A 20451-nucleotide genomic window follows, 5' to 3' on the forward strand; every position below is an offset into this window, starting at 1 on the left:
GACTTTACACTCCAAGGTGGATGTGCTGGTATTTGGTTCAGGCCCAGCATAGGGTGGACGGTTTGGACCACACACGCAGACTAGGAACCTGGACTTTACACTCCAAGGTGGATGTGCTGGTATTTGGTTCAGGCCCAGCATAGGGTGGACGGTTTAGACCGCACACGCAGACTAGGAACCTGGACTTTACACTCCAAGGTGGATGTGCTGGTATTTGGTTCAGGCCCAGCATAGGGTGGACGGTTTGGACCGCACACGCATACTAGGAACCTGGACCTTACACTCCAAGGTGGATGTACTGGTATTTGGTTCAGGCCCAGCATAGGGTGGACGGTTTGGACCGCACACGCAGACTAGGAACCTGGACTTTACACTCCAAGGTGGATGTGCTGGTATTTGGTTCAGGCCCAGCATAGGGTGGACGGTTTGGACCGCACACGCAGACTAGGAACCTGGACTTTACACTCCAAGGTGGATGTGCTGGTATTTGGTTCAGGCCCAGCATAGGGTGGACGGTTTAGACCGCACACGCAGACTAGGAACCTGGACTTTACACTCCAAGGTGGATGTGCTGGTATTTGGTTCAGGCCCAGCATAGGGTGGACGGTTTAGACCGCACACGCAGACTAGGAACCTGGACTTTACACTCCAAGGTGGATGTGCTGGTATTTGGTTCAGGCCCAGCATAGGGTGGACGGTTTGGACCGCACACGCAGACTATAGGAACCTGGAACCTTCCCTCCAAAACCTCCCTCCTTCTTTCAGCTAGGGAGATACGTGTCAACGCAGCGCGCAAAGGAAAGGGGAAAAAAAAACTAAAGAAGGTCAGGAAAACAAGCACCTCATAGAAACGAAAACGGCGTGCGATGCTAGACATGCTGGAAAAAGTTGCATTTTTTTGGGTACAAAACCACCTATGTGATTGTGAGTGGGGGAGGGGGTCCAGGTATTGTAGTTAGTTGACCCTGTAATGGTTACATCCCAGGTTTGATTCCCTGCTGAAAACTATGTCTCATTTATGCCATTTAGGCGAAATTAAAAAAAAAAGTATTCTGAAAGAATATATATTCAAAGATTTGTGCCGCATTTTCACGATTTTTCAAAAACAGCAGACCTACAAGCTCATAGCGCGCCACTCGGTGGCGCGCTATGAGCTTGTAGATCTGCTATTTTTCAATAGCTAAAGTATACCATAATGCTTAGTTAAAACACCAAAAGGGGTTCCCGCCCAAAATGGGTTATACTTCATTGTGTGGCTATATATCACACCTAAAAATGTGTCCACATGGCTCTGTAGGAGGCAAGCTTGTCTCTAAGGAGAGGGTCACGGTCTGTCTGTGAGTCTGTTGGTGCGGGGGCTAATATTGCAAACCGCTGCACCGATCAGCTTAAACTTTCTTTCTTTTTTTTGGTTTTGTATTTCTTTAAATGGTCATCCCAGATCAACCACCACCAGACAGAGTGACTGTGGGAATACTGTAATAAAATGAACAGGGGGCGCGCCGATAGATGAGTGGTTAAGGAGTGCACCATATGTGACCAAATTTGACTGAGAGACTGCCATTTTTTTTTCATGTCATATGAAAGCAGGGAATCATAGCTTCAAATTGACATAATTGGTTGTTCAGTTTGACCCCCCAGTTTTGGAGACATGGCTTATAGAGTAATGTCTTGCAGAAAACAGCCAGTTGAGAAAACAGGCTTGAAAGGTTCACTTCTGTGGTCTCTAACATTACACCTAGCTACATGTTTAAGCATTTATTTCATATTTACATGATCGATTTCAGCTCTGACACTTATTTCAGACATGCTCTAGTATGTGAAGAGTCTGCCTGTGCTATTAACTCATCTAAAAAAAGAAAAGAAAAAAAAAGTTTTTCTCCTGAAAAGCTGGAAGTTGCCTTGATGGCAGTCTCTCAGTCAAATCTGGTCACAAATGTTCATCCCAGATCAACCACCAGACTGTGGGAATACTGTAATAAAATGAACGGGGGTGCCGATAGATGGTTAAGGAGTCCACCATATCATCGTCTCTGTCGGGTGGAAACTTCATATTTCCAAAACTGTTGTACTTTTCAGGATTCGAATAAAAAGGTAGCAAAAGCAGCAGTTCTTGCAAGCTCAAGATGTGTCACTCCCCGAGCTTGTGTATGTGCTATACTTTTGACGCTTTGGTTTGACGATGTCTAGAGTATGATCAAGTTGGGAGTTAGAATATGGAGATCGGAGGTTTCTGTCCCCTGATTCCATTCCCAGACCCGGCCACAGGACCTGTGGCTGCATGTCGCTCCCCCAAAAGTATCTCTACACTGTGGACTGTCTATAAAGGCAAGACAAACTTTAAATAAATAACGAATAAATAAATAAAGTGAACAAAACAAAGTTAGGCCTCATTTAATTTCATTGCAAATGGCCGGGGCACGGCCACACATTGTCTACATGCGTAGTCAATTAACCCATTTAGACCTGAGGACGATTCTACAAAATGTCTTCTAAATCCTGACAGTTTTCTGATAAACCTTTTTTTCTATGTCAGTGGTTCTCAGTATTTCATGTAAAGGACCCCAAAAACTAGATGTATTTGGCCACCGACCCCCATCGGAAAATATGTTGTTCCAGGCAGGGACCCCCCCCCCCCCAGAAGCAAAGATTTGAGTTAAAAATGTTCGCTCTGAAAGAATATACATTCAAAGATTTGCGCCACATTTTCACGACTTTTCAAAAATAGCAGACCTACAAGCTCGTAGCGCGGCACTCGGTGCCGTGCTATGAGCTTGTAGATCTGCTATTTTTCAATAGCTAAAATGTAACATAATGTTAAAACACCAAAAGGGGTTCCCGTCTAGAATGGATTAATAAATAACGAATAAATAAATAAAGTGAACAAAACAAAGATAGGCCTCATTTCATTTCATTGCAAATGGCCGGGGCACGGCCACACATTGTCTACATGCGTAGTCAATTAACCCATTTAGACCTGAGGACGATTCTACAAAATGTCTTCTAAATCCTGACAGTTTTCTGAAAAACCTTGTGTTTCTATATGTCAGTCATTCTCAAACATATTCATGTCAAGGACCCCCAAATATATATGACATTGGCCGCCGCCGACCCCCGTCTCAAAATATGTTGTTCCAGGGACCTCCTCCCAGTAGCAAAGATTTGAGTTAAAAACCCGCTCTGTAACAATATATATTCAAAGATTTCAGGCACATTTTCACGATTTCTCAAAAATAGCAGATCTAAAAGTTCATAGCGGAGCACTCGGTGCCGCGCTATGAACTTGTAGATCTGCTATTTTTCAATAGCTAAAGTGTAACATAATGTTAAAACACCAAAAGGGGTTCCCGTCTAGAATGGATTAATAAATAACGAATAAATAAATAAAGTGAACAAAACAAAGATAGGCCTCATTTCATTTCATTGCAAATGGCCGGGGCACGGCCACACATTGTCTACATGCGTAGTCAATTAATAAATAACGAATAAATAAATAAAGTGAACAAAACAAAGAGAGGCCTCACTTCATGCAAATGGCCGGGGCACGGCCACACATTGTCTACATGCGTAGTCAATTAACCGACACTAGAGCCAAGTTCCAAACGTGTAGACCATTCTCCACAATAACGCACGGTCTCTCAACGGCAGTATACGGTGACGAGAAGCATGTCCCGTCGTTGTGCGCACTGTGAAACCCGTCATCTCTGGTCTCTCTGCGTGCAGCCCACACAGTATAAGCCCCGGCGCTGCCATTAGCCATGATCCCACCTTATCCTCCCTGTGTGAGAGGCAGCAGGGCTGGAAAAATGTGTGTCACTCATGGCCCTCTGTTTCTCTACTCTCCTCCATGACAGCGTTCAGTCGAATCGAGCCTGTTCTGCTGAAAAGCAGACGGATTAGCGATGATGATGATGAGGAGGCACTGGTTCCCAACCCTTTTTTCCTTGTGTGACAAAAGCGGAGACCCCCACGCACTCTCGCACGCATGCACACACACAAACACAGTCGTGTGTTTTTAAGTGGTGCAACCACTTCCTTAAGTGACTATGTGTGTGGGTGGGTGGGTGGCTGGGTATGAGCACGAAAACAGCATGGTTGTTTTTCACCACCTGTGCGCAACCTAACACACACACAAACACAGTGACAGTACAGTACAGTACAGTAGAGGGACCCCCACACGGTAACGCTGTCATTTCTCAACCGTTTCGGACGCGGGGCGGCTCGTCGGAATCGGGCCGGCACCCTGGGTGCGTTCCTGTGGGTCTGGAACTCCCCCCACCCCCTCGGGGACCCCCACACGGAGTTGCACCACTTACTTCACACGGGTGTGATTTTTCTACACTCTTACAGCCACATCAGTGTCCATTTGGTTCCTATTCCTAGCTATCCATCATTTATCTGGGGGACCCCCCTGGAACCCACTCAAGGGTCCCCGCCCGGACCCCACTTTGAGAACAACTGGTGTACACCCCCCCCCCCCCCTCTCTCTCTCTCAGCAGGGGGCTCAACTTTCTTCCACTTTCCTCCACCTTCCTCCATACCCACAATGCACCTCTGTGTGGTTTCCACACATCCAAAGCCCTGACCACCAGGCACGTTGTTTCTTCAATGCTGCTTTTCCTCCCCTGCATGCTTCACCTAGCGCCCCTCAAAGAACTAACACAAACATTCCTATGTGCCTCTGTGTTGTTTTTTCCCCCACCTTTAACTTTCTTTCTTCCTACAGTATCTTAAGAGAATGCTTCTCAGTGCAGTGAAAACAGCCACCGACGAGCTACCGTGTGCAAACTTGACTCCGTTGCATGTCTTTGTACAAAATGCAGCGTGGGCAGGCAGGGACTGGCTCGCTGAATGCCAACCATTCACACTTTCCATCACAAGGGCTACACTACGTGCAATTCTCTTATGGAAGGGCGTGTGTGTGGTGGAGCACTAGGTTCTCAAACCTTTTCAAGTCCAGGACGCGACATACCAAAGCCTACACACGGGTTGTGCAGTCGACGCGTTGTGATTGGCCAGTCGCTGTGATTGACAGCCTAAACCTAACCCTAACCCTAACCTCAGTAAAACTATACCTAAACCTAACCCTAACCTTAACCTCAGTAAAACTATACCTAAACTATACCTAAACCTAAATGCTAAACGTCTAAATTGCTCTTAATTAGAGCAGAGCCAGGACAATGGCAGAAACACAAAGCCATTTAGATTCCAAATCAGACCATGATCTGATGGTCTGAGGTTGACACTAATGGGCTTGATGGGTGGACTTAATCCCCTCAAAGGTAATCACACTTTAATCATTGACCTCCAGAAACCTACCTCAGAGGTGACTAGATTAAGCCAGACTAAATCTAAATATAAGATTGAGAAACTTTTAGTACTTCTAGTAAGACTAAATTTGAATTGCCCTTTTTTTTGTCTTCAACAAAGATGGCGAAAGCAAACATTCTTTATTCTGTACTCATACAATAGTACGTGTCATGGTGGGACCCCAAGAAGAGAACATTTTTGTAAAAAATGAATAAATAAAGATAATTCCATATTTTCAACGTTTTTCGATATTAAAAAATAGCTGATGTAGACTTGCACCGTGGCACGAGGTGATGCGATGTGAGCTTGTAGATCTGCTCCCCTCCCCCCCGCCCGCCCCTATAAAGCACACCTGCGGGTTCCTGGACCCCACTTTGGGAACCATGACTGCGGTAGAGGGGAGGCATACTATGGTCCGACGGAGCATTGGTTCGACATGTGTCCGCACCTCGGACTAGCGTCTGCTCCCGTGCTTGCGGTTATGGTTAGGTTAGGGTTTGAGGTGGGTTCTCGTGTTTTGGACCAATGACTAGTCGGACCAAACACATGCACTCGCGGTAGAGAGAGTGATCAAAGATTATGTATTTATTATTGAAGTTAAGGTGGCCATAGAGAGTCACACTCAGGCCTCTGCTGGAGCAGGTTGAGTGCTTTATCACTACTTTGGTGTCTACTACGCCTCTCTCACACAGGCAGTGTGGAAATCTAGTCCACGACACTGAGCACGGCACTATACAATAGTTGGGCTTGTTCGAAATGTATGTGTGACAGCTGTCAAAGTGTGTGTCTGCTTGTTGAGGTGAAGGAACTGACTGTATGGAAACTGGAAAGCATCACATTTTGAAATTAAAGATTCAAAGCAGCAGCTGTGTAGATGAGAAAGGAATCGATATTGATTGACTACATCAGGGGTTCTCAACCCGTGGGTCGCAACCCCTCTGGGGGTCGCCAATTTATTTTGGGGGGTCCCCAAATTATGAAATGAAGAGTTTACATAATAGTACACATAGTACATGCATACACCTTCCCTAATGATTATATCTGGTTTCAGTATTTATTGGTGTATTTCTCTATTATTAAGGTTGTTGTAGCAGTCAATTTATATTGGGGGTCGGGAGGGGGCGGGGCGGGGGTCCTGAGACGTTGCCAAAGCATTTCCGGCTAAAATTAATATATCATTTACAGACTGCTGTCTGGACTCAAAGCAGCAAGGTTTAATTACCTTTGCGAAAGTATTTGCACAAAGTGAGACAAAGAGCAAAGTGAGCTAAGATTGTCCCGACTCCCTACACCCTCGTTCACTTTGCATTGGACTCAGTTTCCCAGAAGCCCTTGCAAGCCGCCGCTATTTCTTTAAAATGATTACAAAACGGCGAACAGCTGTGGGTGCGGCTTCAGTTCAGGTGGATCACCACCCATCACCACCCACCAGGCAAACCAGGCATACTTAATGAACTGGTGGGCGTGCACACATAAAAACGACATTTTAACAAATACTGTACACTTTTTTTGAAAAAAAAATCTTCCTCCTTCCTCCATAATAATACATGATTGATGACCATGTTTTAGGATGGAAAAAAATCACGGCACTTCATCCTTTTAAGCTGTCTTTAAGCTGTGTTGACGTTAGTTTAAAACTGTAATAATTGCTGCATGCATACAGCAATTACTTTCCGTCAGTTGCAACTTGCAAGTGGCGTCGAACGAGAGTGTTTCCACTCCACAGCCAACGAGAGCAACGGAGCTTGGCTCACGTGGTCCAGCTGCACCCAGCAACAAGCACACAGACAGACACATGTGCATTAAGCCATTTTGGGCGGGAACCCCTTTTGGTGTTTTATATAATTTAGCTATTGAAAAATAGCAGATCTACAAGCTCATAGCGCGCCACCGAGTGGCGCGCTACGAGCTTGTAGGTCTGCTATTTTTGAAAAATCATTAAAATGTGGCGCAAATCTTTGAATATATATTTCAGAGCAAACATTTTTAACTAAAATATTGGCTTCTGGGGGGTCCCTGGAACTACATATTTTGAGATGGGGGTCCGTGGCCCAATAGAGATCATTCTGGGGGTCCTTGACATGAAAAAGGTTGAGCACCACTGACATAGGGTGACATGGGTTTTTCAGAAAAGAATTAGGATTTAGAAACCTTTTTTTTAATCGACCTCGGTCCAAAATGGGTTAAGCCATGCGGTCGACTAATCTTCAATACTTTCAGAACCACAGCCGGTAGTTAAAATCTTGAATTTAAAAATGTCCGAGCAGTGCAGCTTCCATGTGGAAAGTAAAGTACCCACGGAAAGCATAGCTATACGGGTGGAAAGCCTGAGCTGTCAAAATGACAATAACGATCTTTATAATCAGAGCAAATAAGCATAAACAAAAACTAAGACATCCACTATAGGGAATCTATATTTTATATACGGTACACAGTTTATCAAGTGAAAAATCACCAATCGTGGTGGTGCGGTATTTCCACGTTTCAGTGTTCTCCGACAGACCGGCCGGGAAACACTTTCTCGACCTGTCCTTGTGGTGGGTTGAGAAATGGGGGACGAAGGGGAGCGAAGCCTCAACTATAGTGTCAAAGTTGGGTTGTCACAATGTTGAGTGTCACAATGCATATGACAATAATTGTGGAGACGCTAGTCTCCATAGACTTTGCTCAGCCAGTGCCTTGACTGTGTATACATATTAATTATGTGACTAAATTTGACTGAGGGACTGCCATTGGATTTTTTTTTAATTTTCGTTTTTTCATGTCATATGAAAGCAGGGAATCATAGCTTCAAATTGACATATTGGTGGTTCAGTTTGACCCACCAGTTTTGGAGATATGGCGTATAGAGTAATGTCTTGCAGAGAAACAGCGAGTTGAGAAAACAGACTTGAAAGGTTCACTTCTGTGGACTCTAACATTACACCTATAGCTACATGTTTAAGCATTTATTTCATATTTACATGTCGATTTCAGCTCTGACACTTATTTCAGACATGCTCTAGTATGTGAAGAGTCTGCTTGTGCTATTAACTCATAAAAAAATAAAAAAATAAAAAAATCTCCTCTGGTGAAAAGCTGGAATTTGCGCGATGGTTTATGTTTATATTTATGTTTATTGAAGGATCCCCATTAGAGACACATGACTGAGCCTCTAGTCTTCCTGGGGTCCTGAATAAAACAAATACAATACAAATGTACAACTAAAAATACAATTTAAAATAAAAAACAGAACAAAATAAAAACAAATACAAAGAACAAATTCACATTATAAATCAAAAGAACAAATTCGCAAATCACAGTTCACAGTTATGTACTTGGCAAATTGGCAAGGTATATCTTGATATTCTTTTTGAAAGTTTTTATTCTTATGTTGCCAGAAGCTGCTCCTCTGTTGTTGTAACCATGTTCAGAAGTCATTTTTAACTGGTGATCCAAGCTATACGGCTTACCAGTGGAAATAATGTTCCGCAGTAGCATTCTGCGGCAGTCTCTCAGTCAAATCTGGTCACATATGTATGTCTTATGGGCGTTACTATAGCGATGAAGCTATTGATTAAGTTACCAGGGTACTCCCAGAGGGCAATTCTTAAACGATGCATAATTTCATCTTCACATGATCAAACATGCTGAATTCCCCGATAGTCTTTAAACAAGTTTATTCCCATGCCATGTGATATAAAGAAGTTGAACAGAATCCTACACTAGCCACCCTATACTTTAGCTATTGAAAAATAGCAGATCTACAAGCTCGTAGCGCGCCACCAAGTGGCGCGCTACGAGCTTGTAGGTCTGCTATTTTTGAAAAATAGCAGACCTACAAGCTGAAAATATATATTCTTTCAGAAGACTTTTTTTTTTATTTCGACGTCAGGCCTATCCACTCACAGTACGTGATTTTTCAGGAATTTAAGCTTCCACACTGAATCCAGCATGTGAGCCTGTCCCTGTCCCCCATTTCCCACCCCTTTTCCCCTCACTGTATATGTTTCTTTTGCCTTTTTACCTGTTTTGATGAATTGAACATGGTGGACCCTCTTGTAAACAAGTGCAATGCTTTATTGGGTCGTCCACTCACAGTTAACAGTCTTTCTATTGAGTTGTGCTTGAAATGTACTGTACTGTAATTCTGCAAACGGTTAATAAATATTTCAATCAATCAATCAATCAATCAATCAGCCTCATCCTCCATGACATGTTGTGCTTATGTTTGTAACAGGATTTAACCACTTAACGAGCTATTTACCAAATTTAACTTGTAGATTGGCTATATTTGGCGTCTTTTTACGCATGCCCAAAATATAGATACCAGGATTAAAGTGGTTACAACAGCCTCTCTCAGTCTCTCCTGCCGTAGGTGATCTCTAGTTTAGATGATAACTTAAGTCATTTTAACCTGAGATTAGATTCTAAAAATGTCTTCTACATCCTGACAGTTTTCTGAAAAAGCTATGTTTCTATGTCAGTCGTTCTTCAATTTTTCAAAAATAGCAGACCTACAAGCTCGTAGCGTGAGCTTGTAGATCTGCTATTTTTGAGTGGTGTAAACCACTCCTACAACTGGCTTTGTTAGTTTACGTGTCTGTCTGTCTGTTTGTCTGTTCGTACCAAAAAATGAGCATGGTTGCTATGGTCACCCAGTTCACACGGGTGTGATTTCATTACGTCAGACATTACGTCAGACCACAGCTGATCAGTCTATATAAGACCTTACACCACTCAGTTCACACGGGTGTGATTTTTCAATAGCTAAAGCATAACATAATGCTAACACCAAAAGGGGTTCCCGCCCAAAATGGGTTATGTCATTATTAGGTATTTTGTGTCTTTGGGTACAGTAAATCAAATCGTGTATAAGCAATAATCGTCTCTGCCAGTGCTCCGAGATACATCTCCTGCACCAAACACGAGCACAAGTAGACCACGTTAGAAATTAACAAAATAATATGGTGCAAGTCTGGATACAAGATAACACCTGGTCTATTTACAGTGCTCACTGGGATAAACTTACGTAACCAGAAGCAATAAATCTGTCCTGTGTGTGTGTGTGTGTGTGTGTGTGTGTGTGTGTGTGTGTGTGTGTGTGTGTATGCGTGCGTGCGTGCGTGCGTGCGTGCGTGCGGCCGTGCGTGCGTGCGTGCGTGCGTGCGTGCGTGCGTGCGTGTGAGGACATGCCCTGAAGGCTTGCACGGTGCTAGCCAGGGCCAAGACAACCTGGCAGATCTGATGGCGGAGCTGATAAACCAGACAATAAGTGACATGGCGTGTGTTTGTAGAAGACACAGAACACATGCCCCAGCATCATTACACTAATGGCCCCCAGTCAGACATGTCCATTGTCTGTTTTGAGAGATCTATTGTCTACCTGAGCCAAGCGGAGACATTCCTGGCATGACAAGGTAAACCCATGTAGTGCAATTAACCCATTTTGTGCGGGAACCCCTTTTGGTGTTTTAAAGCATTATAATGTTATACTTTAGCAATTGAAAAATATGGGGGGGGCGGAGGCATATTACATATCATTTTTGGGGTCCTAATTTTTGGGGTCCAGAAACATAAGGTTTTTCAGAAAACTGTCAGGATTTTGAAGACATTTTTGTAAATTTCAACGTCAGGCCAAAATGAGTTAACACAGAGCTAGACGGATTTCACGCTGAAAAAAGTGTCATTGTTTGTTTCTATAGCTTCAAAGGGTTTGAAGAGCGCTCTAGGAGACACAAAAAGATTGACAACTCTCATCTACTTGTTTGCCAGAAACAATAAAGTCATATTTTGTAGCACATGCCACATAAATCAGGTGCACGACTCGGATTTTTCTTTTTTGGTCGGAAGCTAATTGTATGAGACAACAATGACACCATTATGTTGTTTAATCATTTGGTTCCTTAACCCATTTAGGCCTGACGTCGACATTTATAAAAATGTCTTCTAAATCCTGACAGTTTTCTGTGGTGCTCAATATTTCATGTCAAGGACCCCAACAATTGTAATATGCCTCCGCCCCACATCTGAAAATATGTTGTTCCAGGGACCTCCCCAGAAGCAAGAACTCTGTAATAATATATATTCAAAGATTTGAGGCCCATTTTCACGAACTACAAGTTCATATAGCGCTAGCTAAAGCAATAGCTAAAACATAATGCTTAAAACACCAAAAGGGTTAAAAGGGACACTGATTCTGCCTTTTAAAACTCATTGACTAAGGAATCTGAGTGGGGATTTACTACAGCTGTGTTTGTTTTCACCTCACAATCTTTTTTCTCACTCCTTTAGTCTCATAATTAAACCAACAAGTGGTTTCTGAGGCTTGTTTGAAAATGTGCCAGATTGCTTTTTAACGTTACTAGAGTAAAGTTAGTTTTACTCTTTTATTTGATTAAAACACTGTATTATGTATCATCAAAGCATATTGTATATTGACATGCGGTGTCAAGATGCCACTCGCAGGCCGCAAGCATCAGATCTACAAGCTCACAACATATTAAAGGAGCATTCAGTGATTTGGGTGATTTGGAAAACCACCCAGTCCGCCCCGGTAACAAAATGTGCACATGCACGCTCTACAGTGGGGGGAAGTGCAACAGGTCAACAGCATGTGCACCAAGGCCCGCCCCCACTCGATCATGATTGGAGGAAGGCCCCACTCATCCTGATTGGATGAAGGTTTTGCCACCCGCCACCAAAACTGAAACTAGGGTTTTTTGACCCCAGGGGCTCACTGGGGACAGGGAGGAACTCCTTATATGGTCAGCACACTCTATAGTAGGGAGGATTATGCAGAAAAAAAGAAAAAATAAGTGATATTTGAATTAAGTCAAATCACTGAATATACCTTTAACACTGCAATGCATTGTGAGCTTTCAGATCGGCTATTGTAAAAAATCTGGCTTTCAGAGGCTCCGACGGGGAGCATGTTATGCTAACTCTAAGCCTACCAGTGTTGTTTTCGTCGACTAAAACTAAGACGAAAAATGTTCGTCGACTACCTTTTTCCACTGACGAAAACTAAATGGAAACTACATGAAAACTAAGCTATGATGACTAAAACTAAGACTAAATATACTGACGATTTCGTCAACAAATACAAACTAGACTAAAATGTTAGGAAGGGACTATAGTGGACAAGAGATCCAGTATAAGTCATTTTACACTTGGTTGCATGCTGAAAATAGCAGATCTACCAGCTCACAACGCGTCGCGCTGCGACGCGTTGTGAGCTGGTAGATCTGCTATTTTCAGCAAGTGAAAAAAACAGTCATTACGACGGCATCAAGGCCCGCCAAAACACATTTTGTTCGACTAAATCAACTGTAGATTTAGTCGACTAAAACTAGACTAACACTAAAACATTCCAGGTGACTAAAATGTGACTGAAACTAAATGAAAACTATTCAAGAGACTATAATGACTAAAACTAAAATCAAAATTTGCTGCCAAAAACAACACTGAAGCCTAGTCTACAAAGGGAGTCTACGAGTGCGCCTCAGCCTAATACGGCTAGTCTGGTGCGTCACAGGAGCATGGGGACAACAGTTGCAGAAGAGTCATGACTTGGAAGAAGATCTAAAGATGGAAACGTCATTCATTTCTTACTATAGCACCTGAATAAAAGGCTTTGACTGTTCCCGGCTGCTCCAGCAGCTGCGTATAAGTCTTGACATTACTGTTAACTGAAGCACAACATGGTTTGTGTTTTTCAACGAAGCCAGTGGATGCCCTACATTTCAGTACGGTATGATAATCAACTTCTGTAGCCAAACATCTAGACAAAAATAGACCCTTGGAGAAAAGATTGATTCACGAATGAAATTCAGATGTCCGTTGTTTTTAAAGATGCAGTCTGTAACTTTTATGTGCCGAGGATTCAATCCCGCAGTCTCCCATGTGGGAGAGCACATTTCTACCACTCAGCCCAGAGGTAATCACGTCAGGGAGAACAGTTTGACACTTTGAGATGTAGTGGAGTAGAAGTAAAAGAACTGAAATACCTCAAAATTGTACTTAAGTACAGTAAATACTGCACTTGGTTACTTTACACCACTGTTCCACACAGTGTGTGTGTGTGTGTGTGTGTGTGTGTGTGTGTGTGTGTGTGTGTGTGTGTGTGTGTGTGTGTGTGTGTGTGTGTTTGTGTGTGTGTGTGTGTGTGTGTGCGTGTGCGTTTGTGTGTGTGTGTGTGTGTGTGTGTGTGTGTGTGTGTGTGTGTGTGTGTGTGTGTGTGTGTGTGTGTGTGTGTTTGTGTGTTTGTGTGTGTGTGAGTCATGCTGCTGTAATGGCGTCTCTCTCACCGGGACCCTTCTCCAGGAAGATGACCTTAGACTCGGGGAAGAAGTTGGATCCGGTGATGAGCATCTCCTCTCCCCCGCTGACCAGACAGCTGCTCAGGCTGGACTTCTCCACCTGGGGAAGCTCCTGGGCCGATCTCTGGGCTGGGAAGGCAAGCACAGAACCACAGAGGAACGCACCACACCATGATTATTATCATCATCATCATCAATCACATGGATATATATGTATCTTATACATATATATTAAGACGTGCAAACGCGGGAAGCAAACGCAGCTCGTAAATTGCAATAACAACAATTAGAATAATTACGTACATAAAAAAAAAAAAAAAAGTTATCTTATGTTTTTTATGTTTTTAAGTGTTTTTTAAGATTTTTTTTTAAAGTTTTTACTTTTTAAGTTTTTTTGAAGTTAAGTTTTTTTTTAAGTTAAGTTTTTTTTAAAGTTTTGTGTGTGTGTGTGTGTGTGTGTGTGTGTGTGTGTTTTAACCCATTTAGGCCAATTATTTAACCCATGTAGGCCTGACGTCGAAATAAAAAAAAGAAAAATCTGAAAAACCTTATGTTTCTGTATCAGTGGTGCTCAATATTTCATGTCAAGGACCCCACAAACATTATATGTAATATGCTGCCATATATATATATATAATATGACCCCCATCTGAAAATATGTTGTTCCAGGGGACCTCTCCAGAAGCAAAGATTTGAGTTAAAAACTGAAACTCTGAAAGAATATATATTCAAAGATTTTGAGGCACATTTTCACGATTTTTCAAAAATAGCAGACCTACAAGTTCATAGCGCGGCACTCGGTGCCGCGCTATGAACTTGTAGATCTGCTATTTTTCAATAGCTAAAGTATAACATAATGCTTAGTTAAAACACCAAAATGGGTTCCCGCCCAAAATGGGTTAAACCTTTTCTCTCCCGCTCTTACTCTATCTCTAACCTCTCCCTTCTCTCGAAAGACTACAGAATGACGAAGCGCTCACGAAAGAAATTAATTCACATACTTCTTTACACCTATAGACCTGTGATGTGACATGCGAGATTCTGATTCTGACGGGACAATTTCTGTATAATATATTGTACAATATATTACGTTTTGTTATATATTATGTTGCTGTTGTATCTTCATTTTATGAGAACTGAGTTCCTTGTAAAAGAGACTCTAAATATCTCCTGTGACTACTCCTGGCAGCCCCCTCCCACTCACTCCCACCTGAGCCACCTCACGTCAAAGCCGGCCCCACCCTTGCAGTGTTCAAAGCCTCCCTCGCAACACGCCTCTTCAGACTCGCTTTTCCCCGCAGAACTCTAATCAAATCTCTCTTTCTGCCTTGTAACTATTTCTCTTCTGTTCTAATACATTTGTTTTATTTTGCGACTTGGGGGACCAACCAAGAAAAGAGATATATATATAAGTCTGACGTATATTCTTATTACTTGCGCAAGCAGAGCGTGCAAGTCATGTTTTCGGCCAGGTGCGATGTTTGGGGCCAGCACACGTTATGACGTCATATGCTGGCCCCAAGCTGACCGCGCAGGTGTGTTTTTGTCATGCTACGAAGCATATGTCCCATGACGTGATGAAGATATGTACAAATGTCCCTTAGAATGCACGTGATATGATGTCATACGGACATACGGAAGCTGACCGTGCAGGTATGTTTTCCGTGAATCGTGATTTAGATTATGTACCAATGCCAGGGTATAATTGGTTGACGATGATGATACGTTTCAATTGTGTCAATTGACCCAGCCGATTACATTATACCACCAACCACTCAGAAAAGTAAATATACATACATATATACATGTACACATATATGGACACATGAGCATAATGACGTGTTAAATATATGTACCAGTGCCAGGGTATAGTTGACGGTGACGTAACGATGACGTGTTCCAGTGTGACGTCAAACAAGCTTATAAGTAATTACCATCATCATTTTTCAACACTAGTGCGCGCTCTGCTTGCGCACTAGAAGGCCATTTATGGCCTACTTGTGTGCAACAAGCAAGTAGGCACTTGACAGAGTGCAGTTCTAGTTATTATTGCGATCATAGGTCGCAGATTACTATGAAAACCTGCAAAACCTGTCTGTCTGTCCGTCCGTCCGTCAGGTCACACCTCATCAAACCCTGTACACTCAAGACACGCTCCATATATGGGAAGACCTCATCAAACCCTGTACACTCAAGACACGCTCCATATATGGGCAGACCTCATCAAACCCTGTACACTCAAGACACGCTCCATATATAGGGCAGACCTCATCAAACCCTGTACACTCAAGACACCGCCCCCGCTGCCACCCTTATATCTCCATATATGGAGCTGGCCTGTTCTGACATTCCATATGTTGATCTGACCCCCCCCACATGCCAAAGCGCCAGCGCTCGCCCAGCAGTCTGCCGTCGTCACCCAGGTGGATGCGGGCACGCGACCTCGCCCATCACTTTCTCGCCCTCAAGCGTCTTACTGGTTATTATCATTATCATTATTTATCATCATTATTATGTATTATGTACTGGGAGGAGACCCCCCGGGGAAGACCAAGGCGCAGTTGGAGGAAATACATCGACTCACTGGCCTCGGAACGTCTCGGAATCCCCCAGGAGGAAGTCACTAATGTTGCTCTGGAGAGGGAAGTCTGGAGCTCTTTGGTGGAGCTGTTGCCCCCGCGACCCGACTACGTATAAGCGGTTGAAGATGGATGGATGGATTATTATGTATGTATGTGATTGCGTGTGTTTCGTGTGCATGTCTTTGTGTGGCCGCTGAGCCCAATGCTGGACTAGAAGGGCATTTATCGGACGTTGTTATCTAAAGCGTCTTTCAATGAGTGCAAACAGTAGATTAAATCAACATTCACTAAAAGAGCTAGAGCAGCAGTACTGTGGCTCTTTAATCAACATGTACAGTTTGCAGAACTGTACAATGTCTGTGAGGGAGCATGCGTGTGTGTGTGTGTGCCGGGGTGTCTGTATTTGTATATGGTGGCTGTCGTGTGGAAGCCTTGTACTGTATGTACAGTAGTAGGGCATCAAGGGCTTTTCAGGATTCATGTGCTATCAAAATTCTTGTTTGGAGGTCTGTGTGTGTGTGTGTGTGTGTGTGTGTGTGTGTGCGTGCGTGCGTGCGTGCGTGCGTGCGTGCGTGCGTGCGTGCGTGCGTGCGTGCGTGCGTGCGTGCGTGCGTACACTATACTTGTACACAATACTGAGTGCCAAGTAAAGGTGGTTGAATTTGAGAAACAGACATTGTGACGTCACTTTTCCTGGTCCTCACAAGAGAAATGGTTGTTTTATGGTTATAATACGTTTAACATAGGCTAAAAAAGAAAATCAGGTTGGGATTAGGTTTAGGATTAGGATTGGAATTACAGTATGCCTGATTTATACTTAGCTAGCATACCAAAAAATAGCAGATCTGCAAGCTCCCAACACGTCGTGATCAACATTTTAAATTGCCATTCATAAAATTGCCATACTAAAATGTTGAAGTACATTAACCCATTTTGGGCGGGATCCCCATTTGGTGTTAGCATTATGTTATGCTTTAGCTATTGAAAAATAGCAGATCTACAAGCTCATAGCGTGCCACCGAGTGCCGCGCTACTAGCTTGTAGGTCCGCTATTTTTGAAAAATCGAAGAACGACTGACATAGAAACATAGCTTTTTCAGAAAACTGTCAGGATGTAGAGAAACATTTTTGTTTGTGTGTGTGTGTGTGTGTGTGTGTGTGTGTGTGTGTGTGTGTGTGTGTGTGTGTGTGTGTGTGTGTGTGCGTGCGTGCGTGCGTGCGTGCGTGCGTGCGTGCGTGCGTGCGTGACTCCCGTCCAGGAAGCAGAGACACTCACAGCACTCCACAGGGATGGAGGCGGCCTGCAGCGACAGCACCTTGCCGTTGGGCTGGGGGATGTGCACGCGGAACACCACGCGCACACGCGTGTTCTTCCTCCCGATGTCCGTCTCCCCCTTCCGCAGCTCGATGTCCGAGTTCCGCAGCTTCAGGATGCCTGCACAGTCGATGCTGCAAAGGTAGAGCGGAGAGGAGGAGGAGGAGGAGGGGGGGAGGGGGTCGGGGAAACACAACAGTTGGCCCTCATGAGCGCAAACCCCATCCGAAATTGGCAGGCATCGAAGAAATATTTAAGTACCGAGAGGGTCCTGGGAGTGATATAAAAAACCAACCACAGCCCGGTAGGGGAACGGGGCAATACGGGGGGAAATTAACCCATTTAGGCCTGACGTCAAAATTTAAAAAAAATGTCTTCTAAATCCTGACAGTTTTCCTGAAAAACCTTATGTTTCTGTATCAGTGGTGCTCAATATTTCATGTCAAGGACCCCCAAAATATATGTTACATGCATCCGTCCCCCCATCTGAAAATATGTTGTTCCAGGGACCTCACCAGGAGCAAAGATTTGAGTTAAAATGTTCACTCTGTAATAATATATATTCAAAGATTCGAGGCATATTTTTCACGATTTTTCAAAAAATAGCAGACGTACAAGTTCATAGCGCTCGGTGCTTGTAGATCTGCTATTTTTCAACAGCTAAAGCATAACATAATGCTTTAAAACACCAAAAGGGGCAACTTCCCGCCCAAAATGGGTTAAGTGTCGAATCACAAATTGCAAATGCCCCGTGAATATGATTTATTACAACTGTAAATGTGAAGAAAAGCCCTACCAAATACCTCCCTGCCAATTCCAAGGTAAATGAAACCAGAGCTTGTATAAATATAATTTGCCCGGATGATGCAGAATTACAAATATGGAAATAAAGTCCTTGTTTCTTTGCTTGTGTGGGAAAACCCTCGTATTTTCCTGCCACGCAGCGATTGTCCTGTTGGTTTGAATTAACCCATTTAGACCTGGGAACGATTCTACAAAATGTCTTCTAAATCCTGACAGTTTTCTGAAAAACCTAGGTTTCTATATGTCAGCCGTTCTCAAACTATTTCATGTCAAGGACCCCCAAAAATATATGGAATTGGCCGCCGACCCCCATCTGAAAATATGTTGTTCCAGGGACCCCTCCCCCAGAAGCAAAGATTCGAGTTAAAAACGCTCGCTCTGAAAGAATATATATTCAAAGATGTGTGCCACATTTTCACGATTTTTCAAAAAATAGCAGATCTACAAGTTCATAGCGCGGCACTCGGTGCCGCGCTATGAGCTTGTAGATCTGCTATTTTTCAACAGCTAAAGTATAACATAATGCTTTAAAACACCAAAAGGGGTTCCCGCCCAAAATGGGTTAAACATCCATAAACTAAAAGGCGTCGGAAGACATGTGGACCCCCCGTGCGGTCATAAACGTGATTATGTTTTTTCACACGGGGACGGGGGCTCCCACCACCGTTGGTAGACTCATAACTCGTAAGCCTGGAGTAGTTTCTGACACCTACCTGGCCGACATGTTGTTTTCGGGCAGCAGAGGAATTTCGAGAACCTTGGAGCTGTTGAGGATGATCTCCTGGCTGGCCGTGGCCACCGTTTTCCCCGTGATGCGGTGCACCTGGTAGAAGGCGTGCGGCCGCAAGTAGCGGTCGTCCGCCGTGCCGATGAACATCTGCAGGTTGATGGGCTTCTCGCTGTAGCCAATGAGCTGTGAGACGAGACAGATGGTAGGGTAGGGCAGACAGACAGACAGAGAGAGAGAAAGGGAGAGAGAGAGAGGGGAGAAGGAAAGATGCATAACGTGAGTGAAAACAGACCCTGAACACATATGGTCCAGATGAGTTGCATGAGCGAACAAATACTCTACATTTCCACTTGCTTTCCCTCACTTTCTTTCTTTCTTTCTTTCTTTTTTGAGGGGCCTAAAATTCTGGGCGGGAACCCCTTTTGGTGTTAGCATTATGTTATGCTTTAGCTATTGAAAAATAGCAGATCTACAAGCTCATAGCGCGCCACCGAGTGGCGCGCTATGAGCTTGTAGATCTGCTATTTTTGAAAAATCGAAGAACGACAGACATAGAAACATAGCTTTTTCAGAAAACTGTCAGGATGTAGAAGACATTTTTAGAATCTGATCTCAGGTCAAAATGGGCTAAATGTCAAGCTCAGGGTGTTGGGATGGTTCTGGCAGGGCCCGGCCCGGCGGTATGTTCATCTGCTGCTTTGGCCTCCCACCAGTCCGGTCCGGCACTGATGTTCTCCAACTAATGAGCCTTATCAGTTTTTTCCCTCACTTTAACCCATTTTGGCCTGACGTCGAAATTAAAAAAAAAAATGTCTTCAAAATCCTGACAGTTTTCTGAAAAACCATATGTTTCTGTATCATTGGTTCTCAATATTTCGTGTCAAGGACCCCAAAAACGATATGTAATTGGCCACCGACCCCCATCCGAAAATATGTTCCAGGGACCTCCCCAGAAGCAAAGATTTGAGTTAAAAATATATATTCAAAGATTTGCGTCGCATTTTCACAATTTTTCAAAAATAGCTAACATAATGCTTTAAAACACCAAAAGGGGTTCCCGCCCAAAATGGGTTAATAAGGATCCTTGCACGTGAGCACTGTTACACCTCCCGGATCGCCTTCATTCAGCTGACCACGATCATGAACCTCAGGGTCTGGCGGGGTCTGGCCCGGCCGTGGTGGTGGTCTTTAATTCCGAGACTCTGTCCAAAGAAAGTCGAAGCTCGCTACCAGTTGCTGCTAAAACCCGCAAGACACATTTTCCCCAAACGCAAGAGAAAAGTTACACCGGAGTGGAAAAGTCGGACTGTCGCACTGTATGTTGCACTGTTGAAAATAGCAGATCTAACAGTGACAAGGCCGTGTGATGGAGTATTACGTATACATTTATTCATGAGAGTATAAATCAAG

At 43.7% G+C, this 20451-nt stretch overlaps 1 protein-coding gene across 1 annotated transcript in view; it reads right to left on the minus strand.

Moving 5' to 3' along the window:
- LOC306920176 (nuclear factor of activated T-cells, cytoplasmic 3-like) overlaps nucleotides 1-20451 on the minus strand; it is a 141852-nt gene that overhangs the window by 42672 nt on the left and 78729 nt on the right. The window contains 3 exon segments of the mRNA XM_079496836.1: nucleotides 13599-13739; nucleotides 17469-17641; nucleotides 19025-19224. Of these exon segments, the coding sequence (XP_079352962.1) occupies nucleotides 13599-13739; nucleotides 17469-17641; nucleotides 19025-19224 (514 nt within the window).

The sequence above is a fragment of the Electrona antarctica genome, assembly GCF_951216825.1.
Source record: "Electrona antarctica genome assembly, chromosome: 3".
Lineage (NCBI taxonomy): Eukaryota > Metazoa > Chordata > Actinopteri > Myctophiformes > Myctophidae > Electrona > Electrona antarctica.